This window comes from Varroa jacobsoni, unplaced genomic scaffold, assembly GCF_002532875.2.
Source record: "Varroa jacobsoni isolate VJ856 unplaced genomic scaffold, vjacob_1.0 scaffold_1203, whole genome shotgun sequence".
NCBI classification, from domain to species: domain Eukaryota; kingdom Metazoa; phylum Arthropoda; class Arachnida; order Mesostigmata; family Varroidae; genus Varroa; species Varroa jacobsoni.
The window spans coordinates 307212-330455 of record NW_019214105.1 but is presented as its reverse complement, the minus strand read 5'-3'; the positions used below and the strand labels follow the sequence as shown (position 1 = coordinate 330455).

General features: G+C 39.2%; 2 protein-coding genes and 2 long non-coding RNA genes across 8 annotated transcripts in view; 3 read left to right on the top strand and 1 right to left on the bottom strand.

Annotated features, from left to right (window-relative positions):
* The window catches only part of LOC111267620 (uncharacterized), a 53343-nt gene extending 42650 nt beyond the window's left edge, over positions 1-10693 (bottom strand). The window contains exons 1-4 of one of the 5 annotated variants that reach the window (XR_015313887.1): positions 10339-10693; positions 7406-7574; positions 6963-7044; positions 5998-6561 (exon numbers count right to left, since the gene is read on the bottom strand). This is a non-coding gene — a long non-coding RNA (uncharacterized LOC111267620). The other 4 variants (XR_002684741.2, XR_015313888.1, XR_002684742.2 and 1 more) reach the window with 4 other exon arrangements.
* LOC111267619 (uncharacterized) lies at positions 4921-10143 on the top strand. Its single transcript, XM_022845943.2, has 6 exons — positions 4921-5934; positions 6977-7355; positions 8262-8459; positions 8633-8862; positions 9186-9398; positions 9827-10143. Exons 1-6 carry the CDS (start codon positions 5312-5314, stop codon positions 9945-9947), a joined length of 1764 nt encoding a protein of 587 aa, XP_022701678.1. The 5' UTR covers positions 4921-5311; the 3' UTR covers positions 9948-10143.
* A 317-nt stretch (positions 10694-11010) lies between the features above and the next one.
* On the top strand, positions 11011-12672 carry LOC147752513 (uncharacterized). Its single transcript, XR_015313889.1, has 2 exons — positions 11011-11079; positions 12516-12672. It is a non-coding gene; the product is annotated as an uncharacterized LOC147752513 (long non-coding RNA).
* A 7909-nt stretch (positions 12673-20581) lies between these two features.
* LOC111267622 (tubulin alpha chain) lies at positions 20582-23011 on the top strand. The gene is made up of 3 exons (XM_022845946.2): positions 20582-20718; positions 21236-21486; positions 21791-23011. Exons 2-3 carry the CDS (start codon positions 21236-21238, stop codon positions 22890-22892), a joined length of 1353 nt encoding a protein of 450 aa, XP_022701681.1. The 5' UTR covers positions 20582-20718; the 3' UTR covers positions 22893-23011.
* Positions 23012-23244: the final 233 nt, after the last annotated feature.

The window sequence follows — 23244 nt, the reverse complement described above, 5'->3', positions numbered from 1 at the left end:
TTGATGCGAGTAAATTTAATCTCTGTTTCTAAATGTTCCATAATCAAAAAATTAACATAAGTATGTTTTTCATGGACACGCTATTCTCGTGGTTAAGCCGATAAGAGAAGGTGCTGTTGACCGCTCCCACGAACATGTGCTGGGGTTTGACAGGCTCAGGCTGGAGCTGAGAGATATTGCGTAGTTCGGGCGAAGCATCGCAATAAAATAAAACTGTACATCTGGAATCTTGATTGATGGCAAAGATTAACTGTTAACAAGGTTCCCTTAAAATACAACAGATGGGCGTCGTGGAGGCAAACGAAGGAAAATGGAGTTTTCACTTGAAAACTGCCATAAATAAAATTATAAATGACAGTTACCTTGTAGCGTAAGCTGGTGGAGGCTGTGGGTTGCTTTAAATGATAGATAATAATTACCTTCAAGATATCGGTGCGTGTGAATTCAATTGAATAACAGAAGCGATCTTGCGTACTGCGAAGTGAGCGTACGCTTTCGCAGCATTTCACCAACCTATAGGCCATCACAAGCGAATCCAACAGAATTAAGTAACTTTTGACTGAATATAAACTTTTCAAACTGATGATATTTCTAATATGTCTTAGAAATATCCGTCTTCGTTTTCTTACACACCTGTACCAGCGCTCTGACAGCTTCTAGACAACTCAATACTTACCATTCATAATCCCAAATGTAATTCATTCAATTATGGCATGTCGGAGCAAATCGATAGAAGGGTACGCTTTCCTACCAGTTGTCTTTTTAGGGCATGCAGGTACCGTATCCACATAGATTTAAATTAGGACAATTGGCGAGTTGAAGCCTGAAGTTGGATATTTCCTTACTTAACCAAGGAAGCAATTAAGGCATGGCGATGAGGTCTATATAGTGACCAGACACCGCGCTCTCGATCGCCGTGTTAACCTTTTATGAGCGTCTTGAGTAACTTGAGGTTACACGCTGCATTCATTATTTTACATTGGCAAGTCTTTCGTGATAACAGATGCCCCTGACCCCGATCGCAGGTACTATCATTATCCCTTCGACCAGCGGTAGAGACTGAACCATACTTTGACTACGGCGACCGTATGTTCCAGGCGAATTCTTCGTGTATTAGAGCGCCGCAAATGGCACGTGAAGTATCTCTCATGCATTTCTAATTTGCCCGGGGTCAACTCACGGGGAAATTATTTTTCGTATGTTTTCACTTGTTGCTCCAGTTTTGACCAACAGGGCCCAAAGACTCCAGAATCTCCTTTTGTAAAAAATTTCCTCAATTGACGTAATGCTATATATCTGATCACCTTTTTATGGGTCTTCATCAACACAATCTCCGTTCTCAAAACCATTCATTTGCTGTGCAGAGTATTTACGTTCGTCTGCTAACGGCGCGTGATTGAGCCTTATTCAGTTTTAGAATCGGCCGAATTGGCTTGTATCTGACTAATAGTTTTAGCAAGATGAATTCAAAATTTGAAGAGTCAATTTATAGCGCGGCACTGGCCACGATTTTGTCTAACTAATATCTGCTCAAACAGCTTTTGCTGTCCTAATGGCATTCACGAGAACATGGGATTGTTTAGTAAAAGGAAGGAGAGCTATTTCTTTCTGAAGGAGCCTTACGTGCTCTGAATCAATGATAACATCCAATTACAAAAGGAGACGACCGTCTCTATTATCGCAAAAAGGCTCGTCCCGATTGCCTATCGTTGTTTCCGGCTTCGGAAATAAGATTGAAACAGGAAATCCCTTGGTTGTAGGACGCCGGCATAGGTCTTTGAACCTTCGAACTTTCGCTAGCCTCGCTTACAAACTGCTAATAGGTACATCTGAAATTGCGACGAGTTGACAGTAACTATGTCATCCTGGCGTTGCCCATAATCCACGATGTGTAGAATCCAAGATAAGGCTAATATGCGTTGACATTAACTCGCTTAGAGTGTCGCTAACTTTGGGGACAAATTTACATCCCCTATTAAAGTATTATTTCGCTATTCGAATAAAGATTTTTTGCTTAATGGAAGACGCCTTTTTGGGGCAGCTGAAAGGATTCCTATGGTCTGTCCAAATCAAAGCTATGTAAAGTCAATTGAATAAAACTACTTCGAGCAGCTAGTTATTTTTTCATTGTTTTTTTTGCTGAAGCAACCGGCCGTCCGTCCGTCCGTCCGTATACTTTACTTGGCTATTCTCGCAAAGCTTATAATATAACAGTTCTTTCAAATTTAAGCTTTTTACCGCATCGTGAAGAATCGAAGGCTCGAAGTAGAACCGTTTTCTGCTAATGAATGACGTTAAGTACCCTTTCTCCATATCGATTCTATCCTGCGAATATAACCGTGCGGTTGGTCGTGGTTCTTTCACTAGGTTCCATCCTCCCGGCTTTAAAATATCCCTTAATTCAAAACAATATTCAGCACAATCAACTTCTTATTGTGCAGAGAAATCTCAAGGTGCCCGAATCAAATTTTGGCGCAATATAGGACCCTACAGTACGTCGCCATCGGATCGTACGGACCATAATTTGTGGAGATCTCAATATAGAGATCTCTAGCGGCTCTAAAACTCTCTATTCAGTTTTAGCAAAGGACGTAATATTTATATAATAAAGGCGTATGTGTAGGTGGGTATGTAGCTATTCGGTTCAGCGATCTGATTGTGACCATGAACTCGGACAAATATCAGAACAATAAACGCGGAACAGTCCGAAAAAAAAGTAACCTTGACGGTATATCAATAACGTATATGCTTACAAAATCCGGAGACACATGAAGTAGTCTAGGCCCCCTTAAAAGTCGGAGGTAATCAGTCATTTGAAGCGACATTTGACTAAAACAATAGCGGAAAAATATTCAAAACATAGCCTTCCAAGCTCTAATCGAGACGAGTGAATAAAACACGCAGCTAACAAAGTGAAAGGTGGTACAATGGTTCTAAATTGACTTCGTTTTAACCTATGCTAATTGCAGGTAAGTCATCGCCTTAAGCCCGATAACTATTTCAATCTCGAACTTCGTCTATCTGCTAGAATATTGCAATGGGCCTATATAGCGTTCCGAACTATAGAATTTGGGCTACTAACAAAAAAAGGAGTACTAGTATATCACACATTTGAATATAATCAGTGCTCTACGGATCATCGCAAGCCTTTACAGGGTGCGTTGCGGACTCTCGGACTGAAGTACTACCCAATGTTTTCTTATAGTTAAAATAAAAATTTTAGCGCCACTTAATGAAGCACGCCCGCGCATGACATATTCTACAAACATTAAACGTACATTGAAGGGATGGGTGGAACATGTATATAATCATGGGCAGTAATTCGATCGTGACCACTAACTGTTATTGATATCAGTTATTTCATACGATCAATAATGTGGGCGTGACGATTTGGGCGACTGAATCTTTCGCTAAAAATAGGCTAGAAGCCAGTGTTTCAAACCCCATCAATGATATATATATATATTACTTTACGATAAGTGTGATTAAACGAAAGCGAACAATATTATAGTGTTGCAGAGACTCTTAGTAAACTGTCGGATATAATCTCCAGTTTATCAAAACCGCAATTTTTCTAACCAGAATCATCGAAGGCGTTAGTTTCGTTGAATGAATCTGATCAATATTGAACCCACATTGCTGTCGAGTTCATTACAAGCAATGCATCAACGCCAGCACGTGCAGTAAAGACAACAGTATTAAAAATACAACTGGTAAAAACAAGGAAATCTCTCGTATCCTCGAACAGCTCCGCGTTTTAGCTGTGCGACGCTACTCTTCCTTTGTGGGCTTCGTGTGTGCCCGTGAATCTCGCTTAATGTTAGTTTCCTAAACTGTACCTACTATATACGGACATAGGCAGCCCCTATATTTCCCCGTGGCACTCGACCCCAACCGTCGCCCCTCTGCGCCGATTGTCTCGAGTGTTTTTGCCCTCAGCTGCCAACAAGGCTCGTTCGCTCAGACTTGAGCTAAGAGACCGGCGTCGGATTACCTGTCAGACGGAACTCGATCCAGTACTCTTGTGTACGTGTGTTTTTGTGTGGCACTCCGGTGACGGCTCTGCATCATGTTTGCTGGTGGTCTTTTGTGTAACAATCTGAGCGTCGTCTTCCTACTTTTTGCCCAATCGACCCCAGCGCTATGAATTCGGCTTGAGGCACGTGCGCAATAAGATACATCAGTGCATAGACATTATGACGCTAACGACGGCGACAATAACGGCTAAGAGGCGGCGTATTCGTTCCGCGGATCAAGAGTGCTGGCAGAACGAATAAAGGAGAAGCTTTTCTCTGGCGACAAGTTTAGCGACGTAGGATTTGGAAAGCATGGCTTGTATTGTTTAGACGATCCAGAGTGGCGAAGAATCACCACAAAAGTTCTGCATTTCTTTGAAGGGAGGCTGGAAGTTAAAGGAGCGTATGTACGACAGCCTCTTCTGATTTCACAATGGCATAACAAAGAACCTGCCGTTTTTCTGGTGCAAAGAAAGGTCTGTAATCGATAAAAGGCAGTGGTACTTTGTCGTGAGTGACTCTGGCACTAGACCGGTTGCTTCGTCGCTGACTGGTGCAAATTTAGTTTCCGTATCAATCGGTTATAAACATATTTGTTATACAGCATTGGTGCTGTTTTCTAGCTTTCTAGGGCACTCCATGGCTGAAGGTGGTACATCGAATACAAGTCCCGTTACACACTGCGCTGTTCTGACAGGATTTCAGTTGAACACTGGCAGCTGTATCGTCTGGCAGGTTTTAGAGGATTTCAGTACTAACGTGTGAATATATAGTTGGTAAAAATGTTCCCCACTATAACTAAAATTAGTAATGAAAACAAGAAAGAGCCGTTATGGTCTATGTGAAAGTCGTGTGGGTGTGTAATGCATAGACCAACCGTGCGCACATCTCGCGATCTCTTCTATGTTTGTTGTTAAATAGTGAAACTTAAAGATGATGTGATATCATTATTTGTCAATGTTCAAGTTATGTGAACTGTGCATAGTTTGCGTGCTAATCGAGTCAAGTCAGCTTGTTGCAATGCTGTAATGCAACATATTGTGTTACGACTAAATAAGTTTCTGTTCGTTCTCTGATAAAGGACACGGTGTCAGACACTTCTTGCGGCCATACGATTTTCGTTTTGAGCTTCTTCAATGTCAGTAGTCTTCTTTGGGTCCGTGTAATTATTTGATTACCTAAGTAAGCTGAAGTCGTCACTAAAACCAGTCGACAACAGATTCAAAACAAAGCTTGTCTTGCAAGAAGGATCCAACGTGCAACTTAGCCGTTACGCGGATGTAATTTTCGAAACCATGAGTTTCGTTAAACCCCGTAGGAACCCCGTTATTGCAGTAAGCACTAACATGACGAATTCAGTTGCAAGATGCTGTGTCCCTCCTGTGGCCTCTTTGTCTTCTGTGTCATCTAGTGGTAACTCAACAAGACTCGCCGTCAACTTGCCTCATCGGACGAGCGGGACAGCCGATATGCCCCACATATCCACCATGCTAGGCGCCCTGTCCTGTTCGGAGGATATGCGACTTTTATCACCGGTGTCATCCACATCGTTATCACACGCTAACGGTGGCAGCGAAAGCCGGGCTGGACACTTAACTTCACTTTCGAATCTGAGCTACCACGCCAGAAATTCACAGGGGAATCATCAGCAGAGTTCCGTGAGTCCTCACCCCGACCACCTCACCTGCGTAAACAATGGAGATGGAGTCTACAATAGTAAAGGCCGAATTAGCGGCCCCGGGGCGAGCGCCAGCATGAGCGATGACAGCAATACTACATGCTGCGGAGCCCATTGTGGAAGTAGCAGGAGTACGTGTGCAATGTACGAAATGAGTGAATCTTCTAACGACTACGAATGTCACCTGTCCAATCCCGAAGCGATTTGCTCGCCTCTGCTCGGCACGTCGAATATATGGAGGTTCGCATATGGGACAAATGTGGGGCTACGATTTCATTTGCTAGTTTTAAGTACCAATTTGAGTACGATTGTTATAGCGAAAAATTGTTTTTATTTTATTTATTTTTTTTTTCTTAATATATATAATTCATGGCAAAAATTGAATTACGATGACAGTGGCTTCCATTTCGTGCCCAAAAAAAAATGAACCGTTCTTCATCTAAGGGTAGGATTATTGCCCTAATGGTAATATGAACAAAAAGTACCTTCGTTATTCTTAAATGTTGTTTGAATACGAGATCATTCGAATTCTTACGTTACCTCAATCGGAGAATGCTGGCTCTAGATAACAATACCCCAATAAATAAACATACTTCAACGCACCTAATTATATCACATAGATATACCTGCTGACATTGACAAGAGTGTCGCGTGAACGGGATGTAGTTTCAAGGACTTAACTCGATTCATGTAATGAACAAGTCAAGAATTTCTCTGCTATATCATAAAACAGGTACTCGAATTGTCGTTAAAGTAGTTATGATATAGATAACGGCGACGAATACGACGGTGCCGGCAAGATCCTGTCGCACTTGATCAGGCCAATATCGGTCAGGGGAGTGATAAAATAATATCCAATGCTCAGGTCTGCATCGAGATGTAAGAACAGAAAATCGTTGTTAATGTTTAGCCTCATTTAGTTGTTATTACCGATAACTAAGTTCATTTACACGAATGATGGTGGGCTATAGGAATATTAAGGATCGAAAGGCTTCGACAGAATAGAAAAATACGGTACAAAACGCCGTAATCGGTAAAGGAATATTTGTACTTTACTAGAACAATACTTGAGAACTATATTAGCAGAAGGCTTTATTCATCTCATAGTGAACTTCCGATATCGCACGCACTATTTTTTAATTCTTTTCCAATATTTGTAAAATTTTTTTACTCATCAACGAACGCATGATAATCCGTAACTCATCTCTAAGGGGCGATATGATTTTCGTCCAAATTAAATCGCTCAAAAACTAATATTCTTCGCATACACTGTTCATGACAGGTTTGAGTCGTCGGCTGTTTCATCGACGTTTCCAGGCGTCTCGGTCAACCGATACGTAAATGGACCTCCTGTGGATCGATCGAATTGGAAAGAATCGTCACTGACTTCAGCGACAGAATTGAACTCTTCGACTGATCTTTTCCGGTTACCCTTATTAAATCAAGTCAATAAAACGACATTCCATGACAAAATTGCCCCTTTCTCAAGTCGTCTCAGGAGCGAGATGGATTCATCACAACTGTTAGACATTCTAGAGGACGTGGCTCGACGTAGGCGTAGCTCATTGATTAACGGGAATCGTGCTCCCGATCCGATGATTACATGGAAAGGTGTTCTCCAACCGAAGGAGGACGCGACTGGACGTACACTTTCTAGAAAGGTAACACAAGCTTAAGCTCATATAGGTACGCAAAAGTGCGGAAGGCAAACCTGTTAAACTTCGCAGGGAACGCGTAATCGTTAGGTCACACTTCAACATATAAAATGCCCCAGTCAGTCCTTGCTTATCCCAGGTATTTCATTTCAGGCTTTGATTTCATGCAGTAGTTAAATCAGGTCCGAACCAAGGTCCAAGCGTACCGGGTCCAGGGTTTGACGACTGAAAGTCCGACAGTGTTAGACAAATATCGTATTAGCAGTGAAGTCCTGTTTAAATGCATTATTCCTAGACATTTTTAGAAAAAGCAGTTCAGTAACACGAGATGTGCCATTGAATATTATAGGTGATTCATGGAATCGGTGCTGTTGAAAGGCTCCTAAGGTAAACTTATCTACCCAAGTATATATATTTTGTACATGTCGCGGGTGAGGTGCGATCTACATGCCAATAAATCATTGTTTTGACTTCCAGTGTTTGTACGTTTATGAAAGTTTAATGCGTTTTGATTTCTTTGTACGTAAGTGGCCTATATTCCGTTAAGATGCTGTGGCGCCTGATACCACTGTTTAGTAGAAATAAGCATTGCGCGACGGCTCTGCTATGGAGTGCCAAACTGTTCTACAATTAAACAAGTAACCGACATATTATGGATCCCTATCTAATTACGGAAGGAACCAAGGTGTCCCAAGTAGCAAAAACATATGTTGATTGGTCGAGTCAAATTGCGGTCTAGAGGGAGCCGCATTCAAATACGACTCGTTTTTTTTTACGTTATTCGTTCAGAATGCACATTGTATGACGTAATACAGTACGGTACAGCGCCACTACCTTCTTGGTTGGTGCAGCGATTGTCATGTTCCTCTCGTTTGCATGCTTCGTATTACTTTCTCGTTTGTTCTTTCGCAGGTGTTTGTTGGGGGCCTGAGCCGTGATATGGATTCTCGTTGCCTTCTCGAGGCGTTTCAGTCGTTTGGCGTAGAACGAATCGAGTGGTATCCTCGTGCCGAAAAAGGTTTTGCGTACGCGATCTTTCGTCGGGAATCTAGACTACGTATGCTGTTGAACGTGTGCTCCAGGGATGCGCAGGGCCGTTATTACTTTAAGGTATTAGAATGTGGCAGAAAGCGTATCTAAGTGGCAAGACAAATGTTTCAATAGACCAATAATTAATCAAATGCATGTCACAAATGTGACTTTACCTTCTATTTTATCTTTTACGGTCAAACTCGCTCTATTTATCTTATCATGATTCTCACGGTATATTGTTTGTTGTGCAGGTGGGCACATTGCGCCCCTATCGGGAACGACAGGTTCAGCTGATTCCCTGGTTGGTTGATGATTCTGACCAGACGCAACTGGTGGCTCAGGGGGCTCGGCCAGAAGTCAACGAACAAACAGTATTTGTCGGTGCTCTCCATGGAGAAATGACCGCTAAGGATCTGGCGATCGTAATGCAAAAATGTTTTGGAGTTGTGCTCTCCGTCGGACTTGACACTGATAAGTTTAAGCAAGTTTACATAATACATAAATGTTTATTATTTTTGACACTTTTTCAAAGCAACTTTTTAATAATCGATTAAGGTGGGCTGTAGCTCAGTTTAGTTTGATTGCGGTTGGGATTTCTAATTTTCCTTATTGAAGACGCACCGGTAGATAAAATTACTACGACATTCGTTTAGTTACAAATGTATTGCCCAACCGGGATTCGAAGGTTCCTCTGACTAATATACCTCTAATGTGATGCAACAGATCTATAAGTTTCTCAATTCGGCTCTTCTTCATACACCTACAAATAATCTAAAGTTGATTTTATTTTTTTAAAATCCACAGGTATCCATGCGGCACCGCGCGCGTCACTTTCCAGCACCCGTATTCACAAGTTGCTGCTCTTGTGGCGGGATATATTCGCGTGGAGAGCAATAAGTTTGCAAAGACCCTTCAAATCGATCCATTCCTTCAAGACTTTTTATGCGCAGTGTGCAAACGTGGACCTGGCCCTGTATTCTGTCGCCATTATGACTGCTTTACCTATTTTTGCCCTCCGTAAGTACGGCCTATGAAGTGTTAAAGCAAGCCCTTTGAATAATTAGAGAAACTCGATATGTCTTTTAACTTGATCAAGAATGATAGGAATCTATTATATACGATATGGGGTAAAAAGCTGCCATCCAGCATTTATAACATTTCATAAATAAAAAGAAAAAAAATTCCTTAATGTTGTGGTACATACAATTGCAAATGATTGAAAAACAAAGCTTTACTAACATGGAAACTCACATAAATCTATATCTGGTATCGTTCATTTGATGCTATCATTAGGGTTTTATAGCATGCGAGTTGTACCGTATTGAAATCTATCGACAAACTCTACTTATTGCAAAGCCTTGATATGCATAGCTTCGAAACAGAGTCATTACGTTAGCATCGTGTTATGATGGTCTAATGGGTTTGCCGAACGTCTGCACTTTCAGATGTTTTTTCCAAATGCACAATGTTCAACTGGACGCAGCTGGTAAACCTGTTATTCCTCAGGGTCACGAGCCATTAACAAAGAATCGCGTAATTAAAAAACGACATGATAACGAGCAGTAAGTAGGTGATCTACACGATGTCGGAATTGGCAATTGGCATTGTATAATATCGAACATGAATTAATGTCGTCGTGGCACTTTACTGTATCGTAATAAGCCTTTGACCATGGCAAACTCCAAGTAGATGTGGCAACTCTAACAGTTATCACTCATTCGGCCTAAATAAAGTTAATTTAACCGACTGACTTGTAAATCAATTGTGTGATTTTCTTTATGAATCACCTTAACCGAAACAGGTTAGTTTCGTTCCAGATGCTTAGTTAATAGTTATGGAATAGCATAGGGAACGGTAAGGCAAAAAATGCGTTGCCTCATTCTAGAATGGCATTTACAGTCATTTTGCGCCATAACTGATGGTTTTTGTCTAATCGCCATGGTTGGTTAGTACTTACTGCCAGTCGTCGCCTGCGAGGTCGCTCTCGTCGTCTGACGATCAGGCCTTCAAATTCATAAAAGCGTTCTCACGATGGTGGCAGCAGCAGCAGCATGTATAGCAGTCGGTTCCATAGCTACGGTTCCGTTCCTAGACTCCAACAAATCGCGTTCGTGTAACTCTCTCCTAAGTTAAACCGCTGACAGTATCGCAAAGCGGCAAATGGGGCAAGAGATAGTGATACCAGCTTGAACTCTGAAGCGACCCATGCAACCGGTTCCGCCAGACCACTTTCACCGGTACCCGCTAAACGACGGACAACTGACGAAAACAAGACATCCAACGTAAGGGTACAATCGTGAAGGCCCAAGGCGTGATTGGCCCGTGCACTATGCTCTGGTCAGCTTTTCCTCTGTCACAGCTCTATTTAATCACATGTTTGCAGTTCATCGCTAGAGGTTCTGCTTTGGTTCAAGTTGTTGACAAATTGTTTCAACCTCTGTTCTGACCTTTTCCTATAATTCGTTTGATTTTGAAGGAAAAAGAAAAAGAACCACGGGGTCTCCGCGTGTATTAGGTAGCTATTGACCCTATGCACTTACAATGAACGCAGTCAATTGTGGTGATTTATTTGTCTTTATTCCTATGGTAATTACCGAAGGTTTAGTCACGTTGAGATGTGGCCAGTGAATGGGCAGATGGACATGGGCCTGTCTGCGTGTTAATTGTCGCATAAAAGATTCCTGTATATGGATTCGCGGTGCGTAATAACAATTTCGAATTCTGAGCTTGGCCTCTACGTGTCAGAGCCGCACGTTTTGTAACTTGCTAGGTGATCGAGGTTTTTGAAGGTAGGCAGAGGTGAATGGGAATTATTCAATTTAGCATTCAGTATACAGGCGTCACTGAAACGAAAAGTAAGGCAAATCATAGACACAGGCAAGCCAATAAGAATCATGCATGGGAGCTTCATGGTTGAGCTTGTAAGCAGGAAGGATCATAAGGGTTTTATTTGAAATATTCTTGCGCTCAAAGGCAAAATTAAAATGCAAGTCAAATTCCAGGGGTCGGATTTCGATATTTTAACAAAATTCTCGTCGGAAAGTCTTGTTACGATCGGTTCAAGTGTTTTAAAATATTTATCTTCGTCACATTTAGTGATTTTTTCTCATTTACTTGAGAAAAAATTGAGCGGATAATGAAGAACTCTGCATCGAAGTGTTAGCATGAATCTTCTTTTTTAAATTTAGCTTAAAACAAACAGCAAATAATTATAAAACACGAAAGCACAAACATTTCTATTACGTAGTTGTTTTTTTCTATTATTTATTAGTAAAATAGTAAAAAGGGGCTTATTAAATATCATGCCTAAATTGAATGAGTGAAGTTAGAATTTTCTTTTGAATATAAACTTATTTGCAGACTACATGGGTATGTGCTTCACTTTTGCCGATTCGATTGTTTATACATAGATTCTGTTATGAATAAGTATGTTGACGATAGCCGAATTAACATAAGTTTCGAAATATATAGAACAATGGATTTAAGGGAAGAAGTGCACACCAGTCTAGCTATTTCCGCAACAGAATAAAAATATTGTATTTATTTGAGCTACCATAAAAAATATGCTTTTCAATTTGACCATACTTTTTTGTGGTGTATACTACATATGAGGATTGAACCACGTTTCTCATCCAAGGATTCAATGGTCCATAAGAAACCGTCCGACCATAAAGTTTATAATACACGCTCAGAAAATATGCAGTCAATCTCAATGAAGCTAATTATCGCTGGTAGTATGAATAGATAAACCTAAAGGTCCAAAGAACACGTAGCGTTCGCAAGCACTATATAATCGACCTTTTATATACAGAGCGACTCGACTAAAACTAATTTGAACGGACGGTAGACTAAGGAGTCCGTCATAGATGCCCCCAGCATTTCTAGATACCCACAGAGAATTGGCAGAATTGGAAAGGTCTGCTTAGAATCTTTGCCAGTGTGAACGGCTCGTCTCATAAAGCGTCTCTTCTAACGGTTGATAGGAGTTCTAACTGGGCAGTAAATTTGATGGAAATTATTAATAAAAATTATTGCAGCTAAAGAAAAACTCTAATAACTTACTCGGGTAATCTGGAATAATTAAACGTAGCTATGATAATAGGACAAATATCTGAAATCAAGAGTGCGTTTCAGAGTGTTTGCTTTCAGTTTTCGCCAAAGAGCCAACGGAGACTCTTTCGACGGTCGGTTTTGGGAGAGTTCGTGCTTTAATAGTTACCATCATGGATTGAAATGAAGTAACAGTTAATAAATTGGAAAGAATGTCTTAAATACTTATGAGCAAAGAGTCTATCTTGCATATGTGCTCTTTTTACAATTAGCGTACTATCTTCGATCATTTTTATTAGCAACCTTTGACTTTTTTTTGTTAGTAATCGGATACATCAAAACCCCTAACTATAGATCGCTCAATTTATCGAGATACCACAGGTATTTGACTCACTCTTATTGAAATATTTACCTGATTATTTTTAATACTCAAATAGAATCCATTGACTTTTCATTTACTGTATAGATACAAGACAGACTTTAGCACCCGAATTTCCTGGATATGAAATTGAAGGTCGATTACTAATTGGTTGTTGACATAATATTTGTTCAAAGATGGCGTGCTGATGACATTGCGGACTTAACATGCGTCGGAGCAATGTTTAGATTAGGTTCCTTTACCAGCTAGCATAGAGTTATCCTATTATTTATAGAAAACTATTGAACAATCTTCAATTTATACCATTTCAGTAAGTAGGAAGATAGCTGAAAATCTCAAAAACAAAGTCAATGACACAGAATGGATAGAACTTGAGAAAAATATATTTTCAGTTAGATAAAAAAAAGCTTCTTTATTGCAATCGATATATTTTTGCGCCATTTATACATTTGTATGAAATGAAATATATTCATTGGAAGAGCCAGTGCAAGTCTCAAAGGGTGATTTAACATTTGCTATATAAAATGAAATATAAAATCTTAACAGTTAGAACTGTTACAGTTACATAAGTAGCGGTAAAAAGTTGGCCGAAAAACGTCTAGCCAACTTAAGAAGCTAGTAGCGATGTATATTGCACATAGCTATCTTTAAAAAGTAAGATTAAACAAAAAAACCTTTCGAAAACAATCTTCAACGACCAGATATTCTATAGATAATGTTTTATGAACGACACTTTTAAATCGAACCTCAAGATAACACAATACAAATAATAAAGTTTGACATATCTTTTGGCCAGTAAACTTGAATGAAAATATAAACTCACAACAACATAACAACTTAAAACAAACTTAAATACGGTATCATTAAATAAAACTTGTTTAATCTCGGATATATCTAAGAGTCTATTATATAGATATGACTTCAAGATAGTTACTATTGTTTAATCATATTCTAACTCTCATGCATTAATACCGTTTCAATTGTGTCAAAAAGGACAAGCGCAAGGCATTTGGGAAGGTGCATTTCATGAGAGTGTAGATCGAATAGACGTGAAAGAGAGTTGCTAGGTCACTAGCGTAGGGCTAATAATTACGTATTGAAGTATGTATCTATTAACACAGTAAGCTCTATTTAGCTGTTTTTACCTGTGCAGTAGACGTTTGTATATTAGAGAGAATCAACGCATCTATATATAGGTCGTCGAATTCCTAAATCGTAGATTCTAGCTTAGTTTGTAGAACTATGCTATGAAGTTTATAAAATTTTGCAAGTTACCCAAACCGGCACTTACACAAAGTGAATACTTCGTACCCTCTAGGCATATTCGGTGTAATCCTTACCATGGATAGTGGCCTGCTCCAGGCGCTGCAAAGCCTGTGACTGCAAGCAATAAAGTGTGAAACGCAACCTAGCTAAGGCTTATTATTACGAAAATCGACATACTAAAAAGGTAATAATATGTAAAATATGAATAATACCGAGTTTTAAATACACAGTTTATATTATATTAAGTATATTGCAAAGAGTCGTGTAGTGCTTGTGTGATTAATATAATTATTATATCATTATAGAAAATAACAGAAATATTAGCAATACTTAAAATAAGGAAATCTATACAGTATTACGAATTGCAATTAATATGACTCATTGCTGACTCACTATCTCATAACCGAGAGCTTCAATGTACTACTTATGTTGTTACTATCACATATTGTTTGTACCATCAGCCTGCTATTCTGTATAAGTACTACTGGTCATTTATACCCCCAATAGGTTAATACGTATTCATTTTGAAAAATCGTTATAAAGTAACAATACAAGCATTTCCGACATAGCGTGACGTCCGTAGGTAAACTGATATCTGTTTTATGGAACAAGACGAACAAATAATTTCAGTTTGGGTAATTTCAGAAAGTAAAGTGTTTCACTGTAGTCTTCACTGCAGCCCAATACATTTAGCGCCATGCAGCCATTTAAATACAGCCGCTTTCGTATACCTATGTAGCACCATGGGCGAACTAACATATGGATTTAAAAAAAATTTGTCTTAGCAGATTGAGTTGCAATTGTCGTCAGATGCACCGAAGACTACAGTCCCGGAAACTTTTCTACAATTCCAGTCTGGTTTTATGAAGTTCTGTTGGTCAGAACAGCAAGCAATTGCTGTTGGCAAATCCGCAAAGACTAGAAAGCTTTATAGCTCAAACAACAGCACACAATAACTCTGTCAAACTTACCAGCTGAAACTTTAGATAATTGCCAAGTGCGCAATTTTAACTGCACCAAACGCTCTAGGTGTTGTTATATTTATCTATTTTTATCGTTATATTTATTTATCTTTTAATCAGATCTACCACAACCACACAAGATCAATAGAAACCCAACATTCTTTATTTAATCACAGATATTGTACTGCTCGGATATATACTACCGTCTCGTAGGTCTTTTACTGGAAGTCAGTGAATATGAACAGTAGCTTCTACTAGCACCCTAATAGCCGAAGCTTCCTCCTTTTTGCACTAAGCAAGTGAGATTTTGTTCGGTACTGGACACTTCACCGTAGAATCTTATTATACAACGTACAGAGTAATAGGTACTATTTAGCTCATAAGAAATTACTTCTTAGATTACGTTGTTCATTTTTCCATAAACAAAGATCGCTTGAATTGACGCCTCTGTTCGCTGGTTGACGTTACGGTAACCCACAGCTATTGCGAAAAGTAATCACTTGGAATTGTTTAGCTAAACTTCATTACAATGTTCGAAGTTGGCTGTTTCGTCACAGCAAAGCGTTTCGCGATGCTTCGACGTTTCTTTACACAGACCGACAAAGAAGGCGCCGCTCTAAGCGGGTGTAAATTTTTTCGCTCTCCGAATAATTTATGTTAATATAATAGTGATAAATAAATTATGCCCCCGTCGTATTGTTTTTTTTTGTCGCCATCTATAATTTTCTGAGGAGGCGGGCTACGACCGTGGGTATTGTGTCCGGACACTGACCCGTTATAGTCGGTACTTCTCCCATTATTGGTGACAAGCTCAGATAATCTACGAGGAATAAAGGGTCGATAGCTTTATGGTCTAAAGCATTAGCCGAAACGCTACATTTGCAGCAGTTATTGCCAATTTACTATGGCCAACATACATTTCTCTGCTATTCCCCTTTAGCCTTTTTTGTCAGACGCTGCCGACTGTGGTTGCCACAATTGAAACGCTTTCTCGAAGGACCACATTCGGGCAACTACTGAATTTGTCGTGGTGGAGATCGCCATTGAAAAAAACATGCGCAATAGATAAAATACAGCTGGTCGCGGGTGTCGGCATTACATAGAAACATAATGCATTAAGAAAATGATATGGTTCTTGTGTATAACAATTTAAAAGACAGATTTTCTATAAAGTTATCATTCGACAGCGTTCAAACATTTCAAGTGAACGTTTCAGCTGCATTTTCGTTACTGAGGTGAATTTAGCGGTGAAATTCTATGAAAAGCCTATCGATTTGCACTACCTATTGGTAGACGCCTGCTTAAACTTATTTATTTATATGTTGTAGGTAATAAAAGAACTAGTTTGTGATTGGTTTAGTTTTATGCAAGGTAGCTATTCATAGATATATATTCTATATCATAATATTTAAGGATCTGCGCGACTGATTTTGCGTAATGCATTTATCCAATTATTTAAGTTACAAAGGTATTTGGTGGATAGATCTCTTAGAATGTAAAGCGACTTGCTTCGCGCATAAAGCTAGCACGGCGTCCTAGTTTTTTACCCAAAATTATTGCAATCAGGTGGGCAAATGCTTCAACAACTTTGCTATGGTGCGTACATTTTTTTATTCTTTTCCAGATTTACAAAGTACATAGGTTATTATTTTTAATAATAATGCATTTACTTTCAGAATTCTAAGATAAATTGGTTTGTAACTCAACTTTGCTAAACCCTGGGCTACAAAACTTGATTTCTTCTGATTTCCTGTAAAATATAGGTATGCAATTAAATCTCGTTTGTATTTAAAGTAAATTAATTTTTACCGCTGTTGTCGTCCGGAAACAGACTTTGTTATGTACTTTCTTATTACTAATAAAAAATTGGTGACTGCTGCCAAGGAAATACTCTTAGATGGCTAAGTTGTTGGTAGAAACACATGGAAGCGTGATTCTGAGTATCCAGCAGGAGCGACCTGCATTTGGCAATAGTCAACTATCCTAGTTATTATCACCGACTCTTATGTAAACAATTATTTCGTAAGTGTGCCCTGAACGATGAGCCTGTTCTGTAAACCGTAAACGTGAAACACAAAAGCGACAACAAATATGACTATAGACTCGTACAACATTTAAATAGAAGCTATTAGGGCAATCGCTATCGATAATTTATTAATTGCATAACGTTGGAAATTAGGACTTTACAGTGAGGAGAGGTTTGGAGAAAATATTTTTTATAAAACAGAAAAACTGCGTATGATACTAATGATTAATACGAGGTACATGTAGTGTCAGTTTTGATTCATTGTCTCGCCATTCTAATCTCTGGTTTGTATATGGAGTCCAGTTTATCGTCAGAAGACTTTTATCTCTAGGGGCCCGGTGAGGACGCAAGGCGTGAGTGTAATTTACAGAATAACTCTGCAATGACATATATAACACTTGGTCATAAATAGAAAAAAAAAAATATTAAAAATGTGTAAGAATAAGAAAACACGGACGTTGTCACCGAGCTTTTCAAACGTTTCAACGACAGAAAGAACCTTCAGACTTCAATGAAAATATTTTTATAAAAATATCTTCTATAGTAAAAGTTAACATGATACGTAGAGTAACTAGCTAGTTCCCATGATATTCATTTTTAGATTCGATAACGTCTATATTTTTTGTCGATGATTTTGACACCGGTTAGCTGTAAGTGCGTCCGTCTAATAGTAGAACGACAGCCTCCTCTTTTATCAGACGCACACGACTAACCAGTCTTCTAACTAAAAAATTTAGAGTGCTTCACTTTTAAATTAGCAGCTAGATGCGAAATGATACGAAATGGTTGGACAACTTTGAAACGAAATAATATCTTTAAATAGGCACCGACAGCAAATCTGGGTTGTTGAGTAACTCTCTTCAAAATGGGTTTGTTGAAATACTCGGTACCGCTACGCTACGCTCTCTTCACATACTATTACACATAAAACACCACGCTAAGTCATTCTCCCGTGTACCTGGTGGATATACATTAACAAAATTAGCTCTCTTATGCAACATAAAGCATGTTGAAAAGTTCACGCATCCTTACTTGGTTTGATGGCGTACGCGAAGTTGTTACCTGGTACATATTGAATATTTCTGTGGACTGTGTTCCAACGTACCCCAGTAATGTTTTACATTTCGGTAGTTATGTATCGTCACGTCAATAAGCTTTCAAGAGTGGTAGTTTGAGCACTGAAAGCAGAACATTTATAAAATAGTAAATTTGCTTAGATATTCTACGGTTGCATCGTTTTCGTAATCTACTTCGTAAACCTTGATTAATGGATATACCTTTTTGACCCAGCGACGATATACAAGATAGCGTGTCTGAATTGCGATATCCCTTATCTATAAAGAAAGCTGCATTTGGATAAAAATTTAGATTTTTTTTATATATCGGAAGTGTGTTTTTTGTGTATGTTAAAGGTATCATCCCTGATGATCATATTTTGTTCAAGATAAGCATCATCCGTGCTTACAGCTCCAGTTCGGGACCTAAACCGCCAACTAGCTATTTTCAAAATATTCTGTAATTAACTTTAGCCGTGCACCAAAATCAATACTGGTAAGCAAATAAATCTAACACAATTAAATTTCGAATCGATAAATAAAAGTAATTCAAAACAGCCGATAGCATGAAAGGATACAGCTTTAAAAAAAAGAACTGACCGTTAAAAGTTAGTGGCAATTGACATTTTCCATTCCAAAACGGCTCTTTAGTTTTAAATAAAAAATCAGGTATATAAAACGCGATTGTGACTAATAGATTAAATTCCACGGTAGCTAATTTTTGCTTAAAACAACGCATAGTTGTTCGCCGTAATGATTTTTGTTCAAAAAATTACCCATCAAAGCTTTCGCCAATTTAAATAGACCGTCCTGCATGGTAGTTTGTAGAAAAACCTTTAGGACATATTTATATAGTCATCTTAATTAACGCGGAGCTGTTAAATATGCTGCAGCCCTAGAAATATGGCACAACAGCAAAGGAGGAGAAACAGTTTGTTCTATCAACGGTACCAGCCGGCAGCGTTTTGAAAATAACGTTACGATAGTGTATTCGAAAGCAACTTCTCTTTAGATTGCGTCATGAATATGATAATTACAAAATAATACCCATTTCTAAATAACTAGACTATTGTGCATCTAAAATAGACGTGTCTCAGTGTTTACGCTGCCAGTAAAAGATCTATATATATACATATATATACACACAGCGGTACATAGCAATCTTATGACAAACGTTCGTAAGCGGGTAGATATAGAATTTCGATAGTTATTCTTCGAGTTCTATCATTAGAAAACGTAAAGCGATTTAGCAACCAAATAGTTTACTTTAGAGATAAACATTTTTATTAGGATATAGCTTAATAGATTGACTTTGGTTTGCCATCTTATTTTATAGGATGCCTGAACACATAATTTGATCAAATTATATATGACAGGAAAAATCCTGTGTCTGATCACTATCACATAGTAAAAGCCTTCAAATATTTTAAGAAAAACCAAATAAAAAAAATTCAGTTGCAACTCCACTTGAGGCATGTAGCAAGATAGTATCGTCAGTACCGTAATAAGAAGCTAACAAATAACGTTAATCACATGGGATCATCTAAAAAAATCACCAAAAGCTAAATTTCACATGTGGGAAAACGTTAAAACACTATTTCAAGTGCTACGTTAATAGTAATATTTGCCAGATTTAGTTTTCTATGGTGAAATGTACGATCTCATCAACAAAGTGCAGCTGATCTGCCTAACTGCGATTCGTACTTTTTTTAATTCTTCTAAAATATAATCGCCCAAAGCCCGGAACAATCCCTAGTTATCAAATATCTACCCCATAAAAGAAAAGTCAAATAATCATAAAGGAGGCTACAATCTATATCGTAATCATAGACAAAAGATTACTTATGTTACATTAAATTAATCAACAGTTAACGTAATGTTGCCTTGAAAAATATAAAAATTTAATTTAAAAATAGAGTTTCGGTATTTTTATTTTTCATACAAAAAAGACCATATAAAGGTATTGTAGTTTTCTTTTTTGGTCAGCCTATGATATATTGAAAATTGCGAATTTATAGAGACATTGCTATTTCTAAACGGTCAATTTAAACGTTGGGACCTAAGGACACTTGGGAAACCCTTGCTAAATAACATTCTTATGGCCGACTCTCGTCCTGGAGCCCCTTACAACCCTCGGCGCTTTTTAAACTCGACTACGAAGGCAGTAAGATGCGCACACTGGGCTACGTCGTCACGCAATCTCTACATAACCAGACTTTTACGGGAAGCTTTTCAACTATCTTAACTATCAAAACTCAAACTATAAAAAGTCTCTAATTTGAAAAGCTATAGATTCTTTCATAAATAGTGAATACCAGCGTTTTTACACTCAAGTGAGAGGCCCGTTAAAAATAAATCCGAACTCAATTTTACGCAATTCGTCATTCATCACCACGAACGTCTACACGTTCAGCTTGCACAGTTAACGTGCAGTATGCATTTGACGGCGTCCTCTATTATATCTGCTTTCCCTCAACGTGGTAGTTGCTAGACGACGCTTGTTGGCCAAACGTTCATATCGCTCGAGGAAGCCAACTGACAGGCCACCTCTGCGCAGTTAAGGTATAGCCTGAGTTTTTCGGGAGACGCCTGCAAAAAGGTAAGTTTACCCTTCTGTGCATAGTTCAGGGAGAGATATTTATTGGTTGTTTTCGAAGGTAACCATTGGCTAGTCTCCATATTCACGAACCGCTGGTAGCATTAATGATGCACTAAAGAACCTCGGTAATGGACGAGTATATGTATATGAATTCGCCATCTTCCACCGCTTCTACAGACAATTACTGTGCTCACTAGTATTTCAATATGTGGCTGATACATTGTTGATGCAATCTTTCAAGCACCGTTTGGTGCAAGGCAGATTGGATGATCTCCTCTAGTCTCATGCCGGTAATTTAGTTTATTTAAACCTTATGCGACAGTCGATCGACACGTGGCGCATGTGTATGTTTGTACGTATACCGCGAATGACATGACAGGTTTCAAATATTGTGAGACATATAAGGATAGTTTATATGAGCCATGAGCTTACGCAATGGTATAAGCGCTAGTTGACTTGTTGCGAAAGTCATTCAACCTATTGGTTCGCTTGCTTCTTCATGTAAAAACCGTTCAAGATGAGGGAGATAATCAACGTTCACATAGGCCAAGCTGGCGTTCAAATGGGGGCCTCCTGTTGGGAACTGTATTGCCTCGAGCATAACATCCATTCAGATGGTACACTCAACGAGGGCGGTGAGCAAAATCCCAAAGATTCAAGCTTTGATACGTTCTTCTCAGCCACTGGCGGAGGACGATATGTACCACGAGCAGTCTTTGTCGACCTTGAGCCGACAGTGATAGACGAGGTCAGGACTGGACGATACAAGTAAGGGAGGATTCGCTTTGTTTATCCTTTCGATTTAATTATTTTATGCGTGTGTATGCTATTAGGATTATGTACCTATTTGTGTCAAAAGATATCCCATTGAATTATTTGAGTGATGGACAAGCCACGTTTAGCATTATTAACTGCAACTCTTAGCATTCAAATAAAATAACTATGACATGTGAAACTGCACTGCTATATATATATATATATATGATAATACATGATTTGTCGTCTGAAAGTCTAATTGCGGCATGAATGAAGCTGTTATTTCGTTTTCTATCTTATTTATCTTACTTCATAGGAATCTGTTCCACCCTGAGATGCTGATCACTGGCAAGGAAGATGCGGCCAACAACTACGCAAGGGGCCATTACACAATTGGCAAAGAAGTCGTTCAGCCGACATTGGATAGGATCCATAAGATGGCTGATCAGTGCGATGGTCTTCAAGGCTTCCTAATCTTTCACTCATTCGGCGGCGGAACCGGTTCCGGTTTTACGTCCCTTCTTATGGAGAACATCGCACAGGACTTCGGTAAAAAGTGCCGATTGGGCTTCGCCATCTACCCGGCTCCGCAGGTTTCCACTGCCGTTGTCGAACCATACAACTCGGTTTTGACGACACATGCCACCCTCGAACACGCTGACTGCGTATTCATGATGGATAATGAGGCGATCTATCAGATCTGTCGTCGGAATCTTGGAGTTGAACGACCGGCGTATCAAAATCTCAATCGACTGATTAGCCAGGCCGTTTCGGCGATAACCGCTTCTCTACGTTTTTCCGGAGCGTTGAATGTTGACCTCAACGAATTTCAGACGAATCTCGTCCCCTACCCGCGAATCCATTTCCCGCTCGTCACTTATGCTCCGATTATTTCGGCTGAGAAGGCTCATCACGAGCAACATAACGTACTGGAAATCACAAATGCTTGCTTTGAGCCAGCCAATCAGCTGGTTGTTTGTGACCCCCGAAATGGCAAATACATGGCATGCTGCCTTTTGTACCGTGGTGATGTTGTGCCGAAAGATGTGAACGCAACAATTGCCGCCATCAAACAGAAGCGGACGATACAGTTTGTCGAATGGTGTCCGACCGGCTTTAAGGTTGGCATCAATTATCAGCCGCCATCAGTGATTCCTGCAGGCGATCTAGCTAAGGTACCTCGTGCTGTTACCATGTTGTCAAATACGACTGCCATTGCCGAAGCATGGATTCGCTTGAACCACAAATATGACCTAATGTACCAAAAGAGGGCATTCGTTCATTGGTACGTTGGAGAAGGCATGGAAGAAGGTGAATTTTCCGAAGCTCGTGAGGATCTAGCAGCATTAGAAAGAGACTACGAAGAAGTCGGTGCTGACTCAAACGACCCAGGGGACGACGAGGAAGGAGAATTCTAGGACAATTTTTACATGTGAAAAAAGCCAATAGAGGGCAGTATATCGGATAGTATATAGATATAGTTTTTAATAGATATATAGATATAGTTTTTATTGATAATAAAATATTGTAACCCGTACGACAGGCAGCCCTCTTAAATTTTGCAACTTACTTTTTCCTTAGTTATATAGTTGGCTGTGATACACGTAGGGCAGGTTTGGGGCGCCGTATTTGAGACTCCACATTAGAGTACGTCTAATATAAGATAGCCATTAATTCTATTCATTATAAAATGGTTAGACCAAGCGGGTATGGCCACTCCACCTGTGTAGCAGCGAAGCACGTTTGTAAAAATAAAAGTCTGTAGAAGGT